Source organism: Aethalodelphis obliquidens, unplaced genomic scaffold (genome assembly GCF_003676395.1).
Source record: "Aethalodelphis obliquidens isolate GAN/ISIS:26980383/991018 unplaced genomic scaffold, ASM367639v1 scaffold18, whole genome shotgun sequence".
Classification (NCBI taxonomy): Eukaryota; Metazoa; Chordata; class Mammalia; order Artiodactyla; family Delphinidae; genus Aethalodelphis; species Aethalodelphis obliquidens.
Window position 1 is genome coordinate 639,037 of NW_020837962.1, and position 23,574 is coordinate 662,610.

General features: G+C 48.6%; 1 protein-coding gene across 4 annotated transcripts in view; it reads right to left on the reverse strand.

Annotated features, from left to right (window-relative positions):
- ABCC1 (ATP binding cassette subfamily C member 1 (ABCC1 blood group)) overlaps window positions 1-23,574 on the reverse strand; it is a 133,474-nt gene that overhangs the window by 38,366 nt on the left and 71,534 nt on the right. For all 4 annotated transcript variants that reach the window (XR_003435062.1, XM_027117284.1, XM_027117282.1 and 1 more), the window contains 7 exons: window positions 22,300-22,392; window positions 20,000-20,203; window positions 10,646-10,792; window positions 8,978-9,065; window positions 6,190-6,265; window positions 3,827-3,953; window positions 822-998 (listed from right to left, as the gene is read on the reverse strand). Coding sequence is in view for 3 of the 4 variants with exons in the window: in XM_027117284.1 (XP_026973085.1) it covers window positions 822-998; window positions 3,827-3,953; window positions 6,190-6,265; window positions 8,978-9,065; window positions 10,646-10,792; window positions 20,000-20,203; window positions 22,300-22,392 (912 nt within the window). In the remaining variant the exon portion in view is untranslated. The remainder of the gene's footprint in view (window positions 1-821; window positions 999-3,826; window positions 3,954-6,189; window positions 6,266-8,977; window positions 9,066-10,645; window positions 10,793-19,999; window positions 20,204-22,299; window positions 22,393-23,574) is intronic.

The window sequence follows — 23,574 nt, forward strand, 5'->3', positions numbered from 1 at the left end:
AAAGCAAAGATGGGAAAGCTCTTCGGTGCAGCTGTAGAACATTCACACTCCCCGAGCGCACACCACGTAACCACTAGGGGGCACTCGAGCAAGCCAGCCAGGCAGAGGGGAAAGCACATGCAAAGGCCCTGAGGTGGGAAGGGGCTCAGGCAAGTCTTTTGGCCTCCTTTTCCTCAACCATTACATAGGGTTAACAGTAAATCCCATCTCGTGGCTTGCTGTAAGGACAAAATACGTATAAAATGTTTAGCACAGTGCCTGGCTCATAGTAATTACTCAGTAAGTGTTAGCTATTGTATTATTTTTACCGTTATCACAGTTTTGAAAGGAACTGTGGACATTTGAATCATTGACACCCCTCTTCTCTGTATAGTGCCCTTGGTCATGTGACAAAGTCACATGACTGCAAAGGTAGAGTGCACTTCCTGGTCCCTTGTCTTTGGGCTCAACCAAGTGATTTGCTTTGTGGGTAGAAAGGACAGTGTGCGTTAAGGGACATCACTTTTTTTTTGTTGTTCTCTTGGGCTTCTGCTGCCGCCATTAGAAGAGCCTCCCCCCACCGTGGAGCTGCTGCTCCCTCACCTAGGCCCTAGCAAGAAGCCACGTGGGGAGACCTGAGCCAACCCACAGCCTGGAGCCAGGATCAGCTGGCCGGCAACATGGAGCAGAGCCACCCAGCTGAGCCCAGCCTAGGTCACCAGTCACAGTCGACTCACCCATAAATAGGAGAGTAAGTGTTTAACATCATAAGCCATTCAGATTTTGTAGTTGTTATACAGCAACAGCTGACTGATACAGGGGCCATGCTGAAGGCTACTGACCTTCTCACCAATCTCTGTCCGGTCCCCACTGGGCAGGATTTCCAGGTCTGGGAGGAGGGCACAGGCTTCTATCACAGCCTTATAATACCGTTCCTGTAGCTGGCGTCCAAAAAGGATGTTTTCTCGGAGAGAAACATTCTGAATCCAGGCCTGCTGGGGGACGTAGGCCACTGAACCCTAGGAGGAAAGCGGAGAAGGCAGCAAGACCGACAGACTTGGTGAACAAGACAGCAGCCGGCCTACCCACCCACCAGGAGGGCCCTGCTTCACAAGACATTTTCATCATATCTATGGTTTTAACAAGAGGGAAGCCGAGTCCCAAAGGACTACAGTCACCAGGGCTGGGACCAGAGCCCATACTAGGTCAATCACTAGCCCCAACATTAGGAGTTCGAGAGCTGAAATCCTCGTTGATGAGATTACACTTACATGTTTAGTAACTATTCACTGAGTGCCTACAGCAGCGAACAAAACACTTAGCTCCACTATACTGTACACCTGTAACTTATAAAATATTGTACATCAACTATACTTCAATTTAAAAAATTGAAAAAGAAATTAAAAATAAATTTTAAAATAAACAAAAACCTCCTAACTCCAAAGAATGGGAAGTACCTGAATGATAAAAGAAAATGGTTTGATTATTGTTGTGGTAAATGCTAAGAGAGAAAAATATGAGACTTTTAAAAAGTCCTTTAAAAAGGGAGACTTAACCTATAATGGAAAAGAATCTGAAAAAGAGTGTATATATACACATACAGCTGAGTCACTTTGCTGTACACCAGAAACTAACACAACATTGTAAATCAACTATACATCAATTAAAAAATAATACTTTTTTTTTTAAAAAGGGAGACTTAGGGACTTCCCTGGTGGCACAGTGGTTAAGAATCCACCTGCCAATGCAGGGGACACGGGTTCAAGCAGTAGTCTGGGAAGATCCCACATGCCGCAGAGCAACTAAGCCCGTGCGCCACAACTACTGAGCCCACGCGCTGCAACTACTGAAGCCCATGAACTCTAGGGCCTGTGCTCCGCAACAAGAGAAGCCACCACAATGAGAAGCCCGTGCACCGCAATGAAGAGTAGCCCCCGCTCGCTGCAACTAGAGAAAGCCCGCACGAAGCAAAGGAGACCCAGCGCAGCCAAAAATAAATTTAAAAATTTTTAAATAAAATAAAAAGGGAGACTTAGTCTGAGACATCAGGGAAGGAGTCCTTGAGGAAATTTCCTTGATGAAATTTAACCAAGGATGTCTGTATAAAAATTGTCCATTTCTAAAGTCTTTGTTTCCATATAATATCAAGTGTCAAAAGTGGCACAAGAATAAAGGCTAGGGGGAGGGCACTTGTTTTACATATTTTAGTAATTGAAAAAAAATTTTAAACAAGCACCGACAGGTGAAAATAATTTGGTCTGATCAAGAGAAGAGGGAAGAGCATTTCAGTCGGAGGAACAGCACATGCAAAGGCGTGGAGATGAGTGGAACTTGGCAAGTTCAAGGAACAAGAAGCCTGGTTGTGACAGGAACATGCTGTGAGGGGAAGACAGGCAGGAATGAGCTGGGAGGCAGGGGAAGGCAGGGGGGCTGGTGGTCCTAGTGAGGGGTATGGGCTTCACTGGAAAGGCAAAGGGGAGCCATCAAAGTTTCTTCAAAAAGGGATTCTAGGAGGACAAGGCTGGGAATGGAACCCAGGTCACCCAACTCTTCTCCTTCATTCTGAGATAAATAACCAAATTGCTGACTCCAGTCTCCTAACTTAAAGGGGCCAAATTATCACAAAACCTCACTGTACAACCCACAGATAATTCAGACACAGTATGCACAAGCCCTACCAACTAAAATATTTAGAAAAAAATAAACGTTTTAGACACATTTCTAACACTCCCCTTACCAAGGCAAAATAACCAGTCACAAATAAATCTATAACCTTATCAAACCAAATACTCAAGCACCCTCACTTTTTAGAGCCATCATATCTTTGTATTTAAAGCGTTTTTACTTGAAAACAGTGGTTCTCTCCTGGGGGCAATTTTGTCCCCCAGGGGACATCTGACAATGTCTAGAGACACTTTTGGCTGTCACAACTTGGGGCTGCCGCTGGCATCTAGTGGGTAGTGGTCAGGGATACTGCTAAACATCCTACAATGCACATGACAGCCTCCACAGCAGAGATTACCTGGCCTGACATATCAATAGGGCTGCAGTTGTGGAAACCCGGGGTTAGTGAAACAGAACGCAATGTGGATCCCACCGTGATTTGGAATTTTCTTCCATTAACCTAGCTCACATTGCCCATTAATCTTACTTTATAATGTATATTTGAAAGTAATGACAGATCATTTCTTAGAACAAGGGCTAAATGTCATTAGTCTGGACCCAACTATTGTAATATACGCTTTCTCTAAGGCACACTAGGCTCAAGGGCATCATATAATCAGCAAAGGATTTTGCTCTGAAATGAAAACAATGGCACAAACCAGCATCCCCAAAAGCAGATTCCAGGAGACAGTAATTTTAGGGATTTACGGAGTTGCTACACCAAACAACCAAAAGATGCAGACAATTGTGTCTGGGACACGCTGGATTAACCAAAGTTAAATAGGTTTTTTCTCCTTGCAGGACTTCTCAGAGCCTTTACTTTATTAATGTTTCTTATAAGTCTCCAGGAGGGAGGGAATCAGAATACGCAGTATTTCCCAAGCTTGTTTGAGCCCAGGACTCTTTATTCCCCAAATGTCCTGCAAGATGAGTTTGAGTTTGCTGCAGACCACGCTGCAAGAAATGCTTATCGAGTGCCCACGACATGCCGGGCACTATTCTGGGTGCTGAGACACAGCAGGAAATAAATGACACCACAATCTTGCCTCCTAGGATGGCACAGAGAAGAGGAGAAAGGATGAAGCTGTTCCCACTTAACAAGGTCGTCATAAAAGAGAACACAATGTTGCCCTTGGCCTCCCCCTTGGCCATTAGTTACCCCACCCCCACCCAGGCCTCCTACCTTGATAGCCACGTGTCCCTCCACCTTGTCCATCTCAGCCAAGAGCGCTGAGAGCAGAGACGACTTCCCACAGCCCACCTGGCCCACCACGGCCACCAGGGAACCTTCCGGAATGGAGAAAGTGATGCTGAAACGACACGACACACCCTGGGGCTCAGCTGGGGGTGCTCGGCCCGCCCAAGCTGGATGGACCCCTGAGTGGAGAGAGAGACAGAAGGCAGGGCTGTCACGAGCCTTTGAGGTCTGGAAACTCCTCCCGCCGCATCTACGATGAGCTTAGCTCAGGGAACTGTCTCAGAGGCCTCTGGGCCTGAGGCCCATGACAGGTGCCGGGATGCACCTGCATCTTAGAAAAGATCCCGCGGGACAGACCTGAGGGGCTGAGCCACTATAAGGGGGCCGAGCAGAGGGGATCAGCTTTGCCTGGGGGCATGATACAGGTGCCCAAGGGAGAGGACACCCCAAAACCAACACTGGAGGAAGAGTGAGCGTGCCCCAGACCCAGGGGACAGCCTGAGGAAAGGCCCATGGGTGTGAAATCACAGGCGTGATCAGGGGTGGACACGTCGATGACACAAGATGAGGCAGGGAAAGTAAGGCCAATCCTGAAGAGGTGGGTGGGTGGCAGCCAGACCGAAGAGGGCCTCAGAGGACACGTTTCCCAGCTGGGAGCCATGCAGGGGGTGAATCTGAGTTTCAGAAACACGTCTCTACAGAAATTGCCCTATGGCAGATAACAGTAATCGAAGTACAATAAAACAGGCTCAACACTGCCAGAAAGACTGGCCTCTCCAACGTGGACAGCAAAGTCGGAGCTGGGATTCCACCCACCCGGGGAAGAGCGGGTACGTCCAGGGCCTCCTTGGGTTCACCTACATCGGCTATTGGCTGCCTTCCAGCCGCTGCTATTATGATTTCAACATATTGGTGGAAAGGCTGATGGATTTTGCTGCCATTGTCTAATTCTTGTGTACCTGTTGCATGGTCACACTGATTGTTTTGTTCTGTGCCGGGAGGGGAATGGATTAAGGGGGCAGAACAGAACAGGAAGCCCGGTGAGGCAGCTCTTGTGATCATCCAGGCGAGACAGGAATATTTTATAGGCTGAGGAGAAAAAAGGTTTGGATGGAGAAATTTGCAGGGGATTCAAGGGGTGAGGAAAGGTGACTGGAACAAGAAGGTAAGGTCTTTGAGACTGGAAGGATGGAGGCAGGGATGGGGGCACAGGTACAGACTATTTAGTTGTGAAGCAGGACTAGAGACAAAAGCTAAAATTGAAGCAGGCAGAAGTTAAGTTAGACACAAGAAAGAACTTCCTAAACAAGCAGTCCCATCAAGGGAGGTGTTAACACAGATTCTTTTCTCTGGAGAGTTTGACCCTTGCCCCTCCCCACGTCCCCAGATAAAATACAGCAGTAATTTGGCTACCCAGTTAAGGGAGCAATTATTTAGGGGCATGGAGGATAAACCTGGCCCCTAAAAATGTCCCATGTGGCCCTGTGTTTGGGGGACTCCTTAAGGAGGCTTAAAAGAGCCCCTGGGCAAGGCCTCCGGTCAGAAAGAAATCAGAGGCAATTGACAAGTTACCCAGGGAATCAGGTCAATTCCCTGGATCCTGTGATTTGGAAAAATAAGGACCGGGGTGGGCAGGGTCCCAGATGTGGAAGTAGTGTGAGAAAGGGTAAGCCAGGCAGCTGGGGGACCTTGGAGAAGATGGAGAACAATTCATCCTGATAGCAAACGTGAGTGGACAAGAATTCTTTTCAGCTGACCCAAGCCTTCCTGCCACCAGTGGTGGCACCACAACCTCAGACCCAGCCTGGCCAATCAGTGCACTCAGTCTCTTCTGGCACAGTGACTGGCTCAGGGAGGGGCATATAAGCCAACTTGGGCCAATAAGAGGCAAGTGGGTCTCTTGATGAGGTATGAGGGACACTTAGAGTCAATGGGGGCCATCTGGATCATGAGGGGAGAGGACGTCTGAAAAGGAAGCAGCACAGATGGAAGGGGAACAAAGACAAGATGGAGAGAGTCATGATGGCATTGTCTGAGCCCCTGGATCCATGTCCCTGAAAGGGAACCTTCTCAGTTACGTGAACCAGAAATTTCCCTTTGTTGCCTAAACCCATCCGCTATCTGTACAAGGTTTGTCACATACAGTCTGAGGGAACTCTCTGAGCCAGGCACACTCTCAGCTGCTTCTCCCTGAAGGCCAAGCAGGTGTGACTGGATCTATCTGACAGACGAGTCAAACTAAGGCTCAGAAGGGCAGTGACCTATTCACGGTAACAGAGCTGGAGCGCAGCTGGAATTCAAACTTGTGTTTGCCCAGAGCCCCGTGGCTTTCTCCACGTCCCACTTACCCATGCAGCGTGGGAGGGTCGCTCCTGGCCCAAGTGAACGTGGCATTCTTCACAGTGATGCTGTTTGTGGCCCCAGCTGGAAAGCACCAGAGACAGTATGTCAGGCGTAGATGAAGCCACGGCCTGAGCGTGAACAGCAGGCTCTTACTGTTTGCTTTTCCTCATCAAGTGGTTCAACTCCAGCTGCTAGCCACTCACGCTAGGCATTATCTGGTTACATCAGTCACCGTTTCTAAAGAACTTCAACCAGCAGCTCTGGAGGCGGCCTCAGACCCAGAGAGCAGCAGGAAACCGCGAGAGGGCTCTGCCTTTGAAAGATAGGACGCTGCACCATCTGGAAAGGTCGGGGGACCCCTGGGGGCCTCCCTCACTCAGTCTTGGGAGGTTCCGGCAGCTCTGGCTGGGTGAGTCGAAAAGCAGCCAAGGTCACGGGGCACAAGCAGTGCCCTCATGCAGATGCCTGTCCATCAGCTCGGGCTGGCCCAGGGCCCTCACTACACCTCTGGGGCCCCTCCTTTATGTTCAAAGCGGGGTCCTTTGCCCTGAAACTCCTGGATTTCAGGGCAGCCTCCTAACTCACCTCCCTGCATCCCCCCCCTCCCCCGCTCCCTCCAGCCACTCTGCTCACATCACAGCAAGCCAGTCTTCCTAAAACACAGGCCACTGTAAACTGTGCAAACTCAGGGATGGAACAGGAAGTCGGGAATCGTGGCAGAGGAGGGGAGGGAGGGTGCTTGAGACGAAGCCTGCGTTGTATGGACCCTCTGTGATTCTCGCACCTCTGCCTTCATCTACTTTCGCTCCCCTTATTTTCTTTTTACTCCACGCCCCTCACTTACAAAAACAACTTTTGACTCAATTATGAGCCAACTTAAAACCATCTAGAGAGAAGATGGGGGTGTTTTCAAGTTGTCCAATGAAGAAATAAATTCCCCCACCCATCAGAGAAACAAAAACTGTGGAGAGAGGAAGTTACTGGTTAACCTAACTTAACCTCCCCCTCCCCCATCACCCCCCTGAAACAGAGAACAAGGAGGAAGCTGGAAGGTGCTATTAAAGGAATTTAAGAAAAGCCACTTGAGTCGGTCAAGCTAGAGGCTGCAAGACGTGGCCCGGAGCTGCAAAGGGGGCCCCGCCTGGCACCCAGAGAATGTGGGTAAACATAAAGTCAAACCACCCGGGAGACTGCTGTCAGGGCAGGAAGTGGGGCTGAGGCCCGGGCTGAGGCCCAGGGGTTTTCCAGTGTGACTCCTGTAGTGAGCTGTGAGCAACGTCAAGAGCTCAAAACCTCCTCGGCTGCCCCCAATTTCAGACCTGTGTTATGCAGGGAAATTTGACCCTGGTAGATGGCATCATTCCACATCGTGCGTGCGTGCGTGCGTGTGTGTGTTCACATCTGTGTATGTGTGTGTGTGTTTGTGTGTGTGTGTGAAGGGGGGAGTGACTTGGTCCTCACACAGCAGAAACTGGACGACCACGGGCCAGGGACATCGGGAGGGAGATTCCAGCGAGCAGTGGTTCTCAACTCAGGGTGACTTTGACCCCCGAGGGACACGATGTCTGGGGACATTTTTAGTTGCCAAAACTGGGGCGGGTGCTACTGGCATCTAGTGGGTAGAGGCCAGGGGTGCTGCTCAACATCCTATAATGCACAGGACGCCCCCGCAGCAAAGTGATCTTGCCCCAAATGTCGGTGGTATTGAGGCTGAGGAACCCTGCCCCCAGGCCGATCGCCTCTCACACATACTGGTGAAGGAACAACCACCGTGATCTTTGTTTGGCGGGCACTGTGCTGGGTGTTTTCACGTCACTGAGGACATCTGAATGCCTGCTAGGTGCCAGGCATCGCTCACACATTATTACCAACATATACACACATTCATTCTCCTGACCATATCTACTGGGCTCGGGAGCCAGACTGTGTGGGTTCAAATCCCCGTGCTGCCACTTCCTAGCTGGAGAACCACAGGCAAGTTACTTAACTTCTCTGTGCCTCACTTTCCTCGTCTGTAAAATGGGACTGATAATGGGATCAACCTCACAGGGCTGTGAGGAGAACATTATGCACAACAGACAGTCCTTAGAACAATGACTGTCACATAGTAGGTGCTCAATAAATCTCAGTGCAGAGATGTTCTACAGTGGGTGAGAGCACAGATTCCGCTGACGGGCTGCCAGTGTGAATCCTGACTCTACTTCTTATTGGCCGTGCAAGTTAACCAGATGAGTCTTCTCATCTGTAGGTGGGGGCCCCTCTCCTTGAGCTGCAGTGAGCAACGGACGGGGAGTACAGTGATGTCCTCAGGACGGGACGTGCGTGGCGGGACTGTCATTTCAGCAAAAGTGGTCACTACCATTAGTGCTATTAATATTTATTATTAAGTGCCTGGAAATCCCTGCTCAGGGGGGTTGACTAGGAAAGGATAAATTAATAAGCTATGAAATAAACAAACCTACCAATAAAAATCCATGTAACACCCAGCCAAAGAAAGGCACCTGCATTTCCATTGCCCAGGTGGGGAAAGTGAGGCTCAGAGCACTGAAGTGACCTTCTCAAGGCTGCACAGCTAGTGGGGGTAAGGGGTTGGTCAATCTCCAACATCCTTGATTTGCCCATCCATCTGCCCAGTATGGAATCAAAGCCCAGGCCCTGGAACCCGGCCCTCAGGGGTGGACCTCTCCCAGGGAGGCTGCCTCTCAGCAAGAAAGCAAGATAACAGAAGTGCAAGTTCACCCTCCTGGGAAGACTAGGTAAGACCCTGCGCCCGCCCACTCTCCTAGGACACACCGTCTTTGATGGGCCATCGCTGGATGCTGTCAGGTTCCAGCTCCTCGTGGGAGAGGAAGATCCTGAGGCGCTTGAGGGAGACACTCGCCTACACAGAAAGCAACGACAAGGTGTAGTTATTTTGAAAAACGTCTCTGCAAAACAGACCGAGGCTAACTTACAGTGGTTTCCTCTGGGTGCAGAGGGGCCCACATCCTCCCTTATTTCTGAAGGTGCTGCAGTGCCACACCTTAGAATAAAAAACAAAAAGGGTTTTGGTTCTTGTTTGCCTTCCTTTAAAAGCCTACAACCGGTATTAAAAAAGACAGTGGGGGACTATCGTAGCTGACAAGGGCCCTAAGAAATAACCGAAGGCAATGGCCCCGTTTAAGACAAACTTGCGACTTGGAGATAAACGTGTCCTGGAGATCGAATGCATGGCATGGTGGTTATGGCCAACAACACTGTATAATAAACTTCAAAGTTGCTAAGAGACTAGAACTTAATGGTTCCCCCCCACAAAAAAAGAAATGATAATCGTGGCACGTGACAGGAGTGTAGCTGACGCTATGGCGATAACTGTATAGCAACATATCCACGGATCCAATCACCACATTGCACACGTTGAACACAATGTGAATTATGGTTCTACAAAAATAAATTTTTTAAAAAAGCAAAGGTTCTGATTCAAACAGCCCAATGGTAAGGACATTTCTGAGATAATCCAAAAAATTTTAATATGAACTGGGTATTAAGAGATTACTGTTAATTTTGTTAGGTATGATAATGGTGTTATACTTATGTAAGAAGAAATTTGTGCTGAAGTATTTATGGGTGAAATGCCAAGAGGTCTGTGATTTGCTTTAAAATTCTTCGGCAAAGAGAGAAAGTAATGAAGGGAAGAAGGAAGACAGAAAAACGATTAGACAAAGTAACTGTGGCAAAATGTTGACTCTGGGTGACAGGAACACAGCATTCTCATGCTATTCGCTCCACTTCTGTGTATATTTGAAATTGTTCGTAATAAGAAGGGGTTTTACTGGCTTATTTTTTTAAAAAAAACCTTGACCAGGGCTTGTACAACCAAATCTTAATCTTAATTTGTCTATGTGGCTAAGAAAAGGGTTTTCACAGGAAAACGTGCAAGGCTAGGGAGAAGAGTGTGACAAATGCTGTCGGCAGCAAAGTGCAGGAGCTTCAGATGGTGCAAGTGCGACTGAGCGGTTCCCTCTCGTTACAGAACCACTGCAGGGACTGGGGGGATTCTAGGGGGGCCAGCTGGGGTTTTTCAAATGGTGAGCCAAGGCCTGTGAATGGGTTGCAAAACCAATTTAGTGGGTCAAAAGCTGCATTTTTTGAAGAAACAGAACAGGATAAGGTAGGGCACGGTGGAACAGACTCGATCAGAATAGAAGAGGATCAAATGTTTCAGAAAGAATCTTGCAGAGCTTAGGACAGCCTAGCTGCAATAACTTGTTTCATACACTCGAGTGTGCGCCGAGAAGCAAAACGTATGTCTCTCTTTGGGGCAGGACCAAAAAAGCACAAAGGCCACTAGTCTGGGCCTTGATAAGCCCCCCGGCCACAGTGGGATGGGTTGCACAGAGGGAGCTGCATCCAGGGGGATTTTCATGCCCTTTTGCTTTGTTTCCCCCAGAGACCCCCTCTCTGAAGTTCCCCAGCCTGTACCTGCACGATGCTGCTGATGACCATGGGGAGAATATTCAGGGGGAAGCGAAGGATGTTGAACAAGGCCAAGGACACGAAGGCCTTCTGGGCATCCAGGATGTTGTTCTTGTCGATGGTCACGTAGACGGCAAACGTGCACAAGGCCACCTGCAAGCAGAGGCCAAGTCAGAGTCCCAGTCACAGAAGCAGTGACCTGCGCCCGGGGAAGTTGCTCCAGCCTCCTGGTGTGAGCTGCAGGGGCTGACGACTGGCCTCTGGAGGCAGCAGAAATGCCAGAACAGTGTCTAGCACACAGCAGGCACTCGCTAAACACCCAGAGAACGAACTGGATAAACCAATGACCAGAAGCCAGAAGTCCGGGCCATTCCCACCAACATTCTCCATGGGACACCGGATGGCATTCTCAGGGTCCCTCAACATCACCAAGCATGATCCCACCTCCGGATCTTTGTTCTTGCAGTTCCCTCTGCCCGAAATGACCTTCCTATCCAGACAGTGGCCTGGTTACTCCCTCTTCCCGTTCCAAGAGGCTGCCCTACCCAAAACAGCCCTGCTACTTCCCTCCATCCTTTTATCCTGGTTTATTTTTCTTCATAACACCTATCACTACCTTACATTGTAAGATTATAGGTGTTTATTGTCTTGTCTCCTGCAGTGTGAAATGCAAACGCCACAAAGGCAAGGACTTTTGTACATGGCTGGATCCTCAGGGCCTAGAATGACCCCAGGCACATAGGAGCACCGAGACCTCACGTAAGTCACCTCCTCTCCCCATGCCTCCGACATCTCATCAGTGAAATGGATGTGGAGGATTCGTGCTACTGTTGAAAGCTCCTTCCAGCTTAGAGTATAGGGTTTTATACCCCCAGGAAAGGAACATAGGTTTTCAAAAAAAAAAAAAAAGAAAGAAAAAGAAAAACAAACAGCCAAGGGTCCCCCAAAGGCTACTCCCTTCCCCACAAAGTCAGACCTGCCTTAAGCCTTGCAGTGGGGCCTGGGATTTCAATTCCCAGGCAATCGGAATTTGGGTTCGGTTGTTTGAGACAGCAGCACTTCACTTCCCTCGCCAGGAAAAAGGAAGGACCCCTGAATAATCCAAGGCTGGGCTGCGTGGCTTAGGAGGGAAAAGATCAACAGGTGGATCTCCATGCCCCGCCCACCTGTTGGCCCCCGAGCAGTGCCAGGTGTTGCCGGAGGAGGCTAATAACATCCCCCCTGAGATCACCTGGTATACACCACCAAAGCAATCTGGAAAACCGTGCACCCTAGCAGATGGGCAAAAGTCTCTACCCCATGCTAGTCCCAGGCGCCAAGAGCCACTAAAGGCTTTCCCTAGGGGAAACAAATTGCTTGGGACCTCATTCTTGAGCTCAGGGCAGATGTCCGGCAATCAGGAGATGGCGGAGTGGCCAAGATTCTGGTGTGGATGCGGTCCAGGGTGTTTTCAGGGTCTCAGCTGCCTCATTTCTTTGTTACCTATTAAAAGGTCCTACATCTTAAAAATTAAATCCATAAGCTCCGCCTGTTTATCAGCTGGGTGACCCTGAGCTGTGATGTCACCTCAGCTCTCCAATGGAGCCTCTGTTTTTCCGTCTATAAAATGGGGGTCATGATACGTATTCGCAGGGCTTCTGGCAGCAAGGAATCAGGCACTTGTGCAGAGTGCTTAGCCCTGTGCCTGGGGCACAGTAAAATGCAGTAGATGGTGGCTGTTCTATTTCTTGTTTCAGGACTTGGTCCAAACTCCTTGGACTATTTTTCCAAAGAGTCTATTAACTGGTTCCCAAGAACAAGGTACTGGAAAGCAGAGCTGGTTCCTGTTCTGGTTCTGACATTAACGAGCGAGGTGACCCTGAGGGGAGACACAGAAATTTTCCAGGATCCTTGGCCAGGAGGGAAGTTAGATGCTCAAAAAGCCACTGACACCTGATCCCTGGGATGGCTGCACACACAGGTCCCCTCCTCCAGGTAGTGATGACGTACTTGCTTCTTAGCCAGAGATTCTCCTCACTCAAAACTCTCTAAACACATCCACGTAGAGGAACAGTATTCAGCCATAAAAAGGAATGAAGTGCTGACACCCACTACGACATGGACGAACCCAGAAAACATGATGCTAAGTAAAAGGAGTCAGACACAGAGGCCACACGTGTTACATGATTCCATTTAAATGAAATACCCAGAAAAGGCAAATCTACAGAGACAGAAGGTAGATTAGTGGGTGCCCGGGGATGGGGGTGGGGAACAGGGGGGATGGGAGTGACTGCCAGTAAGTACAGGGCTTCCTTCTGGGGTGATGAAAGTGCTCGGGAATTAGACAGTGGAGATGGTTGCCCAACCTTGTGAATATACTAAACACCATTGAACTGTACACATAAAAGTGGTGAATTATATGTCAATAAAAATAATAAATTTTTTGGGCTTCCCTGGTGGCGCAGTGGTTGAGAGTCCGCCTGCCAATGCAGGGAACACGGGTTTGTGCCCCGGTCTGGGAAGATCCCACATGCCGCGGAGCGGCTGGGCCCGTGAGCCATGGCCGCTGAGCCTGCGCGTCCGGAGCCTGTGCTCCACAACGGGAGAGGCCACAACAGTGAGAGGCCCGCGTACTGCAAAAAATAATAATAATAATAAAAATAATAATAAGAAATTAAAAAAAAATAATCTCTCCAATATCAGTCTATTTTACTCAGTATAGAAGCCAAAGTCTTGACTCAGGCTCAGGGGCCACCTGATTCCTAAACGTCCCTTTTCTGAACTCTTGTGCCCTCCTCTCCTACCACTCTCCCACCTCCTTCCCTCTGTTCCAGCCCCGCTTGCCTCCACGATTATTCCTTTTTGGGGCAGCACAGTCCTGCCTCAGGGCCTCTCACTCTTCCCTCTCCCTGGTCAGGCCCCTGACCACCATTAGGTTAAGACTCAAGTATCACCTTCTCAGTGAAGGCTCTGATCATCCCTTTTGTTGTTGTTGTTTGTTCTTTTGGGTTTTTTTGGCTGCGCTGTGCAGCATGGGGGATCCTAGTTGCCTGACCAGGGATCGAACCCATGCCCCCTGCAGTGGAAGCACAGAGTCTTAACCACTGGACCACCAGGGAAGTCCCGTGATCACCCTATTTAAAAACTGCAAGCCCTCCCTATCACTCTAACCAGAACCTTTTTTTCCCATAGCACTTATGACAGTTTAGCATACTATATATTTATCATACTGGTGTGCATTATCTGTCTCTCCCAGTTAGAACGAATGAACACCCCATGAGCGTGCGGATTATTGTCTTTAGTATTCACTGCTCTATCATCAGTGCCTAGGACAGCACCTGGATCATGGCAGACACCCAGGAAATGTTTGTGGGTGGGTGGATGGATGGCTGGGTAGACAGGTGGATGGAGAGGTAGGCAGATGGATGGGTAGGCAGGTGGATGGATTTGCCCAAGGGCGAGAAAGCACACACTCAAGGGTGTCTCTTCAGCAACAGAGAAAATCAGGCCTCAGGCATCTCACCACCAGAATATCCCAGCTCCACTGGCCCAACTAATAGGGTGGCTGCTGGCAGCACAGGAAGCGCATTAAGAGGGAGAAACATCGCATGGTCCCCGTCAGATCCACATCATCCACTTCTCCAGGAAGCAGAGGTCACTCATTCATCCATCAGTTGTTAATTGGGCACCTACTGTGTGCCAGGCACTGTGTGAGGCAGAGGTCACTCATTCATCCATCAGTTGTTAACTGGGCACCTACTGTGTGCCAGGCACTGTGTGAGGCAGCCTTGGAGATCCTGAGACGCACGGTCTAGTGGGGAACAGATATGCACCAGGGTCTCTCTAGCACGAGTGTCTGCGTGTGGAGGTGGACGGGGAGCTAGGGTTTGCTACAGCCTTATAAAGGGTGAGGGTCCAGGATGCGAAAAATCCTTCGCAAACAAGGAAGACTACCGCCCCCCTCTAAGTGCTAAAAGAGCCTCCCCCCCATGCTGAGAAATGGGGCAAATGACGGAACCAACTTCCCCAGCCCAACCCCTAAAAATCTGCCATCTCTCCATGAGGACATCTGTTCCTTCTGCCTGGTCGGCATCCACTCTTGTTGCTGGTAACAAAACGTCAGTTTTCCTTTGGGGAGCTGAACCTCCCGCAACCTCAGTCCATGAGCTTCAGCCACAGATGAACTGCCCATACCGGACCCGACCCCAATCTCCAAAGAAGCCACATGACCCAGGCCTGGCCAATCCAAGCATCCCTGCTCCCTGGCCCCAGTGATTCAGGGACAAGCATGCAGCCAACCGCAATCAATGAGACTCAACCCCACAGCTTTGCAGGAACTAATGGGAAAAGGGGAGCTCTCTCCTTGGTTACTGTGGTTACTGAGATGACAGAATCAACTGTAATCACATGGCGAGTTTCCATCTGACAAAGAAACCACCATGGAGAAAGCAGAGCTGGGAGACAGAGGAGGAATTATACCCAACATTATCTCTGGAGCACCTAGGTCCAGCCACACCCGAAACCCCAGTCGTGCTTAAAACCAGCACCTTCCTAGACTTCTCAGTTTTGTGACTCAAAAATCTCCCTTTCACTTTTTTACTCTAGTGGACCTACGTTAGGTTTCTGCCACTTGCAAGATAGTTCCTGACTAATACAGTTTATTCAAATCTTCTGTCCATTCATTTAGTCAGTCATTCCTCTACATACACCTAGTGAGTGGGTACCATTTGCCAAGTCCTCTATGCTCTAGGGATACAAGCAAAAAAAGACAAGGTCCATGTATGTTCTGGTCAGCAGAGAACTACACAACAGGTAATTAGCATATGGAATGATAATTATTCTAAAGAAGGGACGGACATACAAGGCACAGAGAAGGCAAGAAGCTCACAAATCTTCCAAGAGAGCAAATGTTAAATACTGACAGGGATGCTATTTTAGGAAAGTGCACTAGGTGGACATGAGGACATGATAAATGCCAGGCTCTATATTCCAGAAAAACAGTCCCATCAATCCTGCCACATGGCATCCCTATTCCTGCCTGACCTCCCCAGGCCTCTGTCTTCCATCACACCTACCAGTGGGTAAACACCACATCATCCTTGAAGTGCAGGAATTCACCAGTGGAAAGCACATGCAAACACCTTCCAAGGGAACAGAAGGCCACATATTTTATCCTAATGTAGTCAGAGGCTTCAGTGTCTCGGTCTGGGCCAAGGTCCCCGACTGACCCCTGGGCTCATCTGTTTCATGCCAAACAGCTGAACCAACACCGTCTCTGGAAGCCCATCATCACCCAAAAACTTTATGGCAAATTCAAGGTCAAGAAAAGCCAGTCCCACTCTTAAGCATCTCTTGCTGTGGGCTCCTAACGGAAGCCAGGGCAGGAGATGATATTTGAAGGGTTAGCAGTGAGGGTGACAAGCTGGAAACTGCAGGTTTTGTCAGAGGATCTGATGTACAGAGCAAAGGGTTACGGGGAAAGGGGGAAAGGTCCCCTTCGTCCTAAGTGTAACACAACCCACCGACTAAACCTTATTGCCTGATCCTTCTGACTGCAGATCTTTTCCTATTTAAAAAAAATGCAATCCAAATGCCTTGAATTTCTGTGTGATTTGCTATCACTTGCATAAAAGTAAAGTAAATAGAAGAGATGGTTAAGTTTGATTACATTTATTGCATATAGTCAATGTTATGCTGGTATACATGCAGGCTCTCTCTGGAAAAACACAAAAGAAACCGGTATGGAGAGGGAAGCTAGGTGATGGGGGTCTGCGGAGAGAAAGAGCAGTGCCTTTCAATGCAGACTGGTGGTTCTCAACTGGGGGACATTTGGCAATGTTTGGAGACAATCAAGAATTGACTGTCATAACTGGGGAGGTGGGGAGCAGAGGTACCACCTGGCATCTAGTGGGTAGAGGCCAGGGATGCTGCTAAGCATCCCACAATGCACAGGACAGCACCACCACCACAGACACAATGAATTACTGGGTCCCAAACGTCAGCAGCGCTGGGGCTGAGAAACGCAGCTGCAGGCCCTCTGTGGAACAGCTTTAACTGTTCTTACCACGCGAATGCATTACTTTCTGTTTTTAAATTAAAATGTATCATATATACAATAAGGACTATTTAGCAGTCGTATTTAATACATAGAGACTATTTAACAGTTTTAAAAAAAAAAGAACGAACATCCTCTCTACCATCCAGTCTTATATTTTTACTTTTGAAAAAAACCAAGAGAGTCGCTAAGGACCTGGGGGAAAGCTGGAGAGACTGGAGTATGAAAAGAATCAGACAGCAGACCCTTCCAGCCTGGAATGCTGGAGGGGAGCTGGAGGGGAGCTGGAGGGGAGCTGGAGGGGATCTTAGGGAACACTGAATCTCAGAACAGCTAAGAGACGTCTCTGCTTGGGCCAACTCCAGTCAATTGGCAGCGGTCACCTGGAGGGTTGCTTGAACGTAACTCAGTGGGAGAGAGCACCACGACAGACTGGGGGTGTCTGCTGTGGTATGGGGGCGGGGGAGGGCAGGGCCCGAATGTCACGTCCCTGGGGCCTAACCCCTTCATCTTTCACGCTCAAAAACCCAGAGGCAGGGAGGTGAAATGACCGCTGCAGGTCACACCATGAGCTGGCAGGAGAATTCAGCAGGGGTCCTGACTCTCAGCAAAACATTCCATTCCTCTAAGCCAGGGCTCAGCCAACTATGGCCTGTGGTCGACCCATCTGTGTCTGGGCCCGTGAGCTTAGGATGGATTTTATATTTTTAAAGGATCAAAAAAAAAATCAAAATATTTCATGACACATGAAGAGTGTATAAAATTCAGATTTCAGTGTCTATAAAGTAATGTTTACAGGAACACGGCCACACCCATTCATTCCGTGTTATCCACAGCCGCTCCTGCACTACACCGGCAGAGATGAGCAGCTGCAACAGAGGTCGCACGGCTCAACACCCAAAATACTTGCTAGCTGGTCCTATACAGGAAATGTTTGCTTACTCCTCCTTTTTCCCAGTGTTTCTCAAACTTTAATGTGCATACAAATCACCCAGGGGGAGATTGCTAATACTCAGGTCTGTCTTAGCCTGGTCTGGGGTGAGGCCCGAGAATCTGCATTTCTAATAAGCAACCCTGTGATGCCAGTGCTGCTGGTCCATGGGCCCCACTGCTGAGGACAAAGCGTGGATCCCAAACCAAGAGCATCAGCAGCACCTGGGAACATGTCAGAAATGCAAATACTCCGGGCCCACCTAGACCGACTGGATCTGAAACTCTGAGTGGGGCCCAGTGAGCTGCATTTTAACAAGCTCTCCGGGTGACTGGGAGGCCCACACAAGTTTAAGCATCACTGATTTCCACCACACTGCCTTGTGTTCGGGTTAAGACTCTGGGAGACATTAAGCTGAGCCTAAAAAAATCCAGTGTCAGAATGGATACACTTTGACAAACACTGAAAAGGCAGGAGTTTCCTTCAACATTCCACCTGCAACTCCGCTGTGATGAAGCGGATGGCAGCCTAACAGAAAATTGTTTCTAATTTATGAAAATGTGTGGTTTTAGTCATAGGAACTTCCCATAAGAATATATATTTGCCAACATAGCTAAATAATACTTATTAGCACAACATCTTTTAAAAAGAATGACATAGTTAATAATATAAAGACAGAGAGAAAAAATAAACATGGGCGGGGCATGATCTGAAGTCCTCCATAACCATGCTCAACTGTCAACTGAGCTTAAAGGGTTTCCACAGTCCATACTGTCTCCTGGTTTGGGGCCAGCTTTGGAAAACAGTTAACTCACACTATTGTCTTTAAACTTTTCAAAGTTGGCCAGCTAGGGGTAGACCCATTACAGTACCCCAAGACATGCATATGGGAACATTCAGGGCAATGTGGGTCATAACTGCAAAGAAGAGGGACCAGCCTAAAAGGCCAGCAACGAGAGATGGGTTAAGTCAACTACAGCACATCCATGCTCTGGACAAGCACACATCATTAAAATAGACGAAGCAGGGCTTCCCTGGTGGCGCAGTGGTTGAGAGTCCACCTGCCGATGCAGGGGACACAGGTTTGTGCCCCAGTCCGGGAGGATCCCACATGCCACGGAGTGGCTGGGCCCGTGAGCCATGGCTGCTGGGCCTGCGCGTCTGGAGCCTGTGCTCCACAACGGGAGAGGCCGCAACGGTGAGAGGCCCACGTACCGGGGAAAAAAAAAAAAAAAAAAAAAAACAGATGAAGCAGATCTGAACACATGAACTGAGAGAGATTACATATCAAGTCCAAAGGTCTAGAACACCATGTAAGTATGAGTCCATTTGAATATATTACAAATATTTTTAAAATATCTATATGCATAATTTTCCTAAAAAGACATACAAAACTGTCACTTTGGAGGAAAGGGACAGATGGAGGGGAGGACAATATACTTTTCATTTCATAACTTTCTGTACAGTTTGAATTTTTTTTCAGTGAATGACAAATATTTGTTGAGCGCCTATTATGCACCATTTTAGGCACCAGGATACAGCAGTGAACAGAAGAAATCCCTGACATTCTAGTGGAGAGAGGCAGACAATTCATGAAATAATAGGTGACTTTCAGAGTATGTTTGGCATTGCCACTTGAAGTGTGGTCCACAGGTTACTGCCAATCTGCGGTTTGTGACCAGATGACAGTAGATAAGGAGCTGATACCATAATGTAGCTCAACTATGGCAACAAGCATGCATGTAGTTCAGCTGACATTTTTTTTTCTTAGCAAGACTTTCTCGGGACTTCCCTGGTGGCGCAATGGTTAAGAATCCACCTGCCAGTGCAGGGAACATGGGTTCAAGCCCTGGTCCAGGAACATCCCGCATGCCATGGAGCAACTAAGCCTGTGTGCCACAACTACTGAGCCTGCACTCTAGAGCCTGCGAGCCACAACTACTGAAGCCCGCGTGCTTAGAGCCTGTGCTCCACAACAAGAGAAGCCACCGCGATGAGAAGCCCGCGCACCACAACAAAGAGTATCCCCCACTCGCCGCAACTAGAGAAAGCCTGTGTGCAGCAACGAAGACCCAACGCAGCCAAAAATAAAAAAAAAAAAAAGACTTTCTCAATGAAGGAAGCAGACAGCAGAAGTTTACATTCCACCACAAACTTCTCATCTTATCGTGAACCTGTAACAAACAGTTCCTGAACTAGCTACTTTGAGTATCCCTGGGCTGGAAGCTGTAAATGCTGTGAATAAAACAAAAGGTGGGAGTAGCACTATTAAAAAGGAGTGGTTGGAGAAGGCTTTGCTGACTTGCTGAAACAGTGACTTCTGAAAAATATTTAGGCATGACAACACAATAAAACATCAAACAATGTGGGCCAGGATAAACTTGGCTTCACTCACCAGGAAAGGTGTGCAGACCCAGGTGAAGGTCCCCACGGCGGCCAGGTAGGCAGATTTCTTCAGCACCTTCAGCTCCTCCTGCCTGATGGCCAGTACCTTATCTTTGAATGCCAGCTCCCAGGCGTAAAGTTTTAGCACTTTGATCCCATTCAGAATTTCATTCATCAGCTTAATCCGATTGTCTTTGCTCTTCATGTGGGCCACCTTCGAAGAGAGGAGCAGTCAATACCACACCTGGGGGCCGGCTGCTCACTTCTGGCCCTGGCATCAGACCAACACTCAACAACCCCACCTATTAAAAATGGGCCGTCCTAAGGGTGGGAAAGCTGGCCTGCAATCCCCATGAACCCTAACTCTTGACCCTGAGAGCACTCCAAGGGATTCTTTTTTCAAGGGAAAAAAAACTGCTTCGAATCACATTAAATTTGACATCAGAGAAACCTCTTAAATTCAGAAGGGAGGAAGAGAGGCAAGAAAAACCTGTCAGGTATCCAGGGAGGAAGGGGCACATGCCCTACTCTGCTGATCTAAACCGAGAGATGATATTTTTTTTCCTTCCATTTTCTTATTTTCTTTATTGCTTTTCAGGCAGTACACAGTTGTTAAAATGCTGAAGTGTTTCTGTACCAGCTAGCACTGGTTCTGACCATTTGGGTGCCCATGCTGCAGAGTTGTTAAATATTTTTAATGCCACCTGGCATTTTCCTTACGCCAGGCACTTTTCTAAGCTTTTCAAGTGCATTTAGTTCTGCTCACGAGAACCCTATCATTAAGTGTTATGTCATTCCTGGGTCACAGAAGAGGACAGTTTAAGCAACATGAGGTCAAAGCCAGAGACTGAAGCCATTTCAGAGGTGGGCCGTTCAGGGAAGAGGCTAAGAGTCGACACAGCCCCATGCCCCTCCCACGCGTCTCCTCCCTTCTCCCCAAACCTCATTCCAACAGCCCCACGTCCTGCAACTCTTCTCTCCTTCGGCATCACCAGCGCGGCCAAGCTCTCTCATTTGAAATTCCACAGGCACATCATAAACAGCCATCAGTGGGGGAGCAGAGGAATGAACTCTGGCCTGTCTCTGCTATGGACCATCAGGCACGAGTTCAAGACAATGAAGTCAGACCACATGGCATGCTGCAGAAAGATCCCCCAGGCATGGTGTTGGACGATAAAATCACTCTGCCAAACAGGCCCGTTTGTGTTAAAATATATATGGTGATAACACCACGACACACACACACATATACACACGAAGCCTAACTATAGAGTTAGTCCGATCTCTATATAAACACATCAAAAGTTCTAGAAGGATTTGCTTCAGTGTGTTAAGAGGACAGGGAAGAGGGGCTTCCCTGGTGGCGCACTGGTTAAGAACCCGCCTGCCAATGCAGGGGATACGGGTTTGAGCCCTGGTCCGGGAAGATCCCACATGCCGCGGAGCAACTAAGTGCGTGCGCCGCAACTACTGAGCCTGTGCTCTAAAGCCCGCAAGCCACGACTACTGAGCCCACGTGCCACAACTACTGAGCCCATGTTTCACAACTACTGAAGCCCGCATGCCTAGAGCCCGTCCTCCACAACAAGAGAGACCACCGCAATGAGAAGCCCGCGCACCACAAGGAAGAGTAGCCCCCGCTTGCCGCAACTAGAGAAAGCCTGCGTGCAGCAACGAAGACCCAACACAGCCAAAAATAAATAAATAAATAAATAAAATTAAAAAAAAAAAAAAAGAGGACAGAGAAGGGACATGCCCTTTTAATCTATATACTTTTGTATTATTTGAACTTCCTTTTATAATGAAAAGGCATTCACTCTGTTACTTGAGTATTTAAAAACTTAAAAAATACGAAGTATCTCTGAAAATAAAGAGTTTAACCCTGCGACCAGCATAAGGAAATGGGGAGAAAAGCAAGGGGTGATTTTTGCTCAGCTCTTGAAAATGCACACACACAGAAAGGAATACACCCGTGGGAAATACGGAATCTCTTGGAGGCTCACAGATGGGACTTCAGTCACTGGCCCATGAGGTCTAACTATTTCAGGAGCTCTCAACCTCAGCGACCCAATGTAATAACCTGGGAAGCTTTAAAAACTCCCAATGCCCAGGCCTCACCCACATTAGATGAATCAGAATCCCTGGAACTGGGCCTAGGCATCAGCATTTGTTAAAGCTCCCCAGGGGGTTCCCACAGGCAGACAAGGCTGAGACCCCCAAGGTCTGTGCAGAAGGAACTCAACTAACACCCAAGTGGAAAGGCCTTAGGCAGGGGTGCAGCTTGGAGCCCTGTGCAGACACACCCCCTACCTGGTAGGTCTTGGTCTTCATGGCCATCACTGCATTGAGGGGAACCATGAAGATCATCACAGCCACTCCAGCCAGAACGGAGGGGCCCAGGTTCTATGGAAGGAACAAGAACAAAGGCCTTAGCACGGGGCTTCCACGGGCTGAGCCACCCAGTGTAGGCACATTACTTTTCAGATTTATCCGGGAGCATCCCTTGGGGTCCCACAAACCCTGTAAGAACGTTCAAGGCCACAGTCCTTTATCCGAAACCCTTGGGACCAGGTTGAGTTTTGCAAATGAGAGCTTAAGGATTTCAGAAAGGTAACAGGATGTGGAGCAGAAAACAGTGAACATGGCCCACCTGACGGCTTATCTCGTTCAAAGGTCCTTGGCTGGCGCCTAGGTGCTTGGATTTTGGGAGGGTTCCCACCATTCTCAGAACTGGTAAGAGTGACTCACTGCGCCTAAGCTGTTTGCATGAACTCACTGCGCTGGTTTCTCCTGATTAACCCCTTTTCCCTCTGGGAGTCTGGAAGTTTGGTCTGTGCCAGGCAGAGGCTGCCGGTGTGACCAGCCCCCAATAAAAATCCCGGGGCACAGGGTCTCTCCTGAGCTTCCCTGGCTGGTAACATTTCACACGTGCTGTCACAATTGTCACAAATCGTTGCTGGGGAATTAAGTGCATCCTGTGTGACTCCAGGGGGAGAGGACTCCTGGAAGTTTGTCCTTGGTTCCCTCCGAACTTTGCTAATCTTGCTGTAGTAAATGATAGCTATGAGCCCTCCTAGCAAATCACGAACCTGGTGGGGTCTCGGGGACCCCTGACACAGGTAGATATGCCTGTATATCGCACCTCCACAGGGCCCTGGCACAGTGCTCCAGAAGCAAATGCGATGATTTTTTTCAGTAGCAAAATAGGAATATTCCCATGAGAGGGATAATCAAAATTATAAATCACACATCAGTTCAAGTCAAATCTTGCCACCAAATAAGTTAAGAAAAACTTTCAATTTTCAGAGCTCTTTAACTTGAGGACTTGTAGATAAGATGCTGTAGACTGTTCTATTATCGCATTTGCAGATAAGGAAACTGCATCTCAGAAAGGTTAAGTGGTCATGACTGAGACAAGATACAGATCAACATTTTTCAACTTCCAAGTTACACAAATAAAAAGAGACAGCCTACGAAGTCCGTCCAGTGCACACTTGCTTAGCTGAGACGGATGGAACTAGAGGGTAAGCGTGTTAGTCCCTTCCAAGGAGTCACCCTCGGGGTCTCCAGTCCTAGTTACCAAAA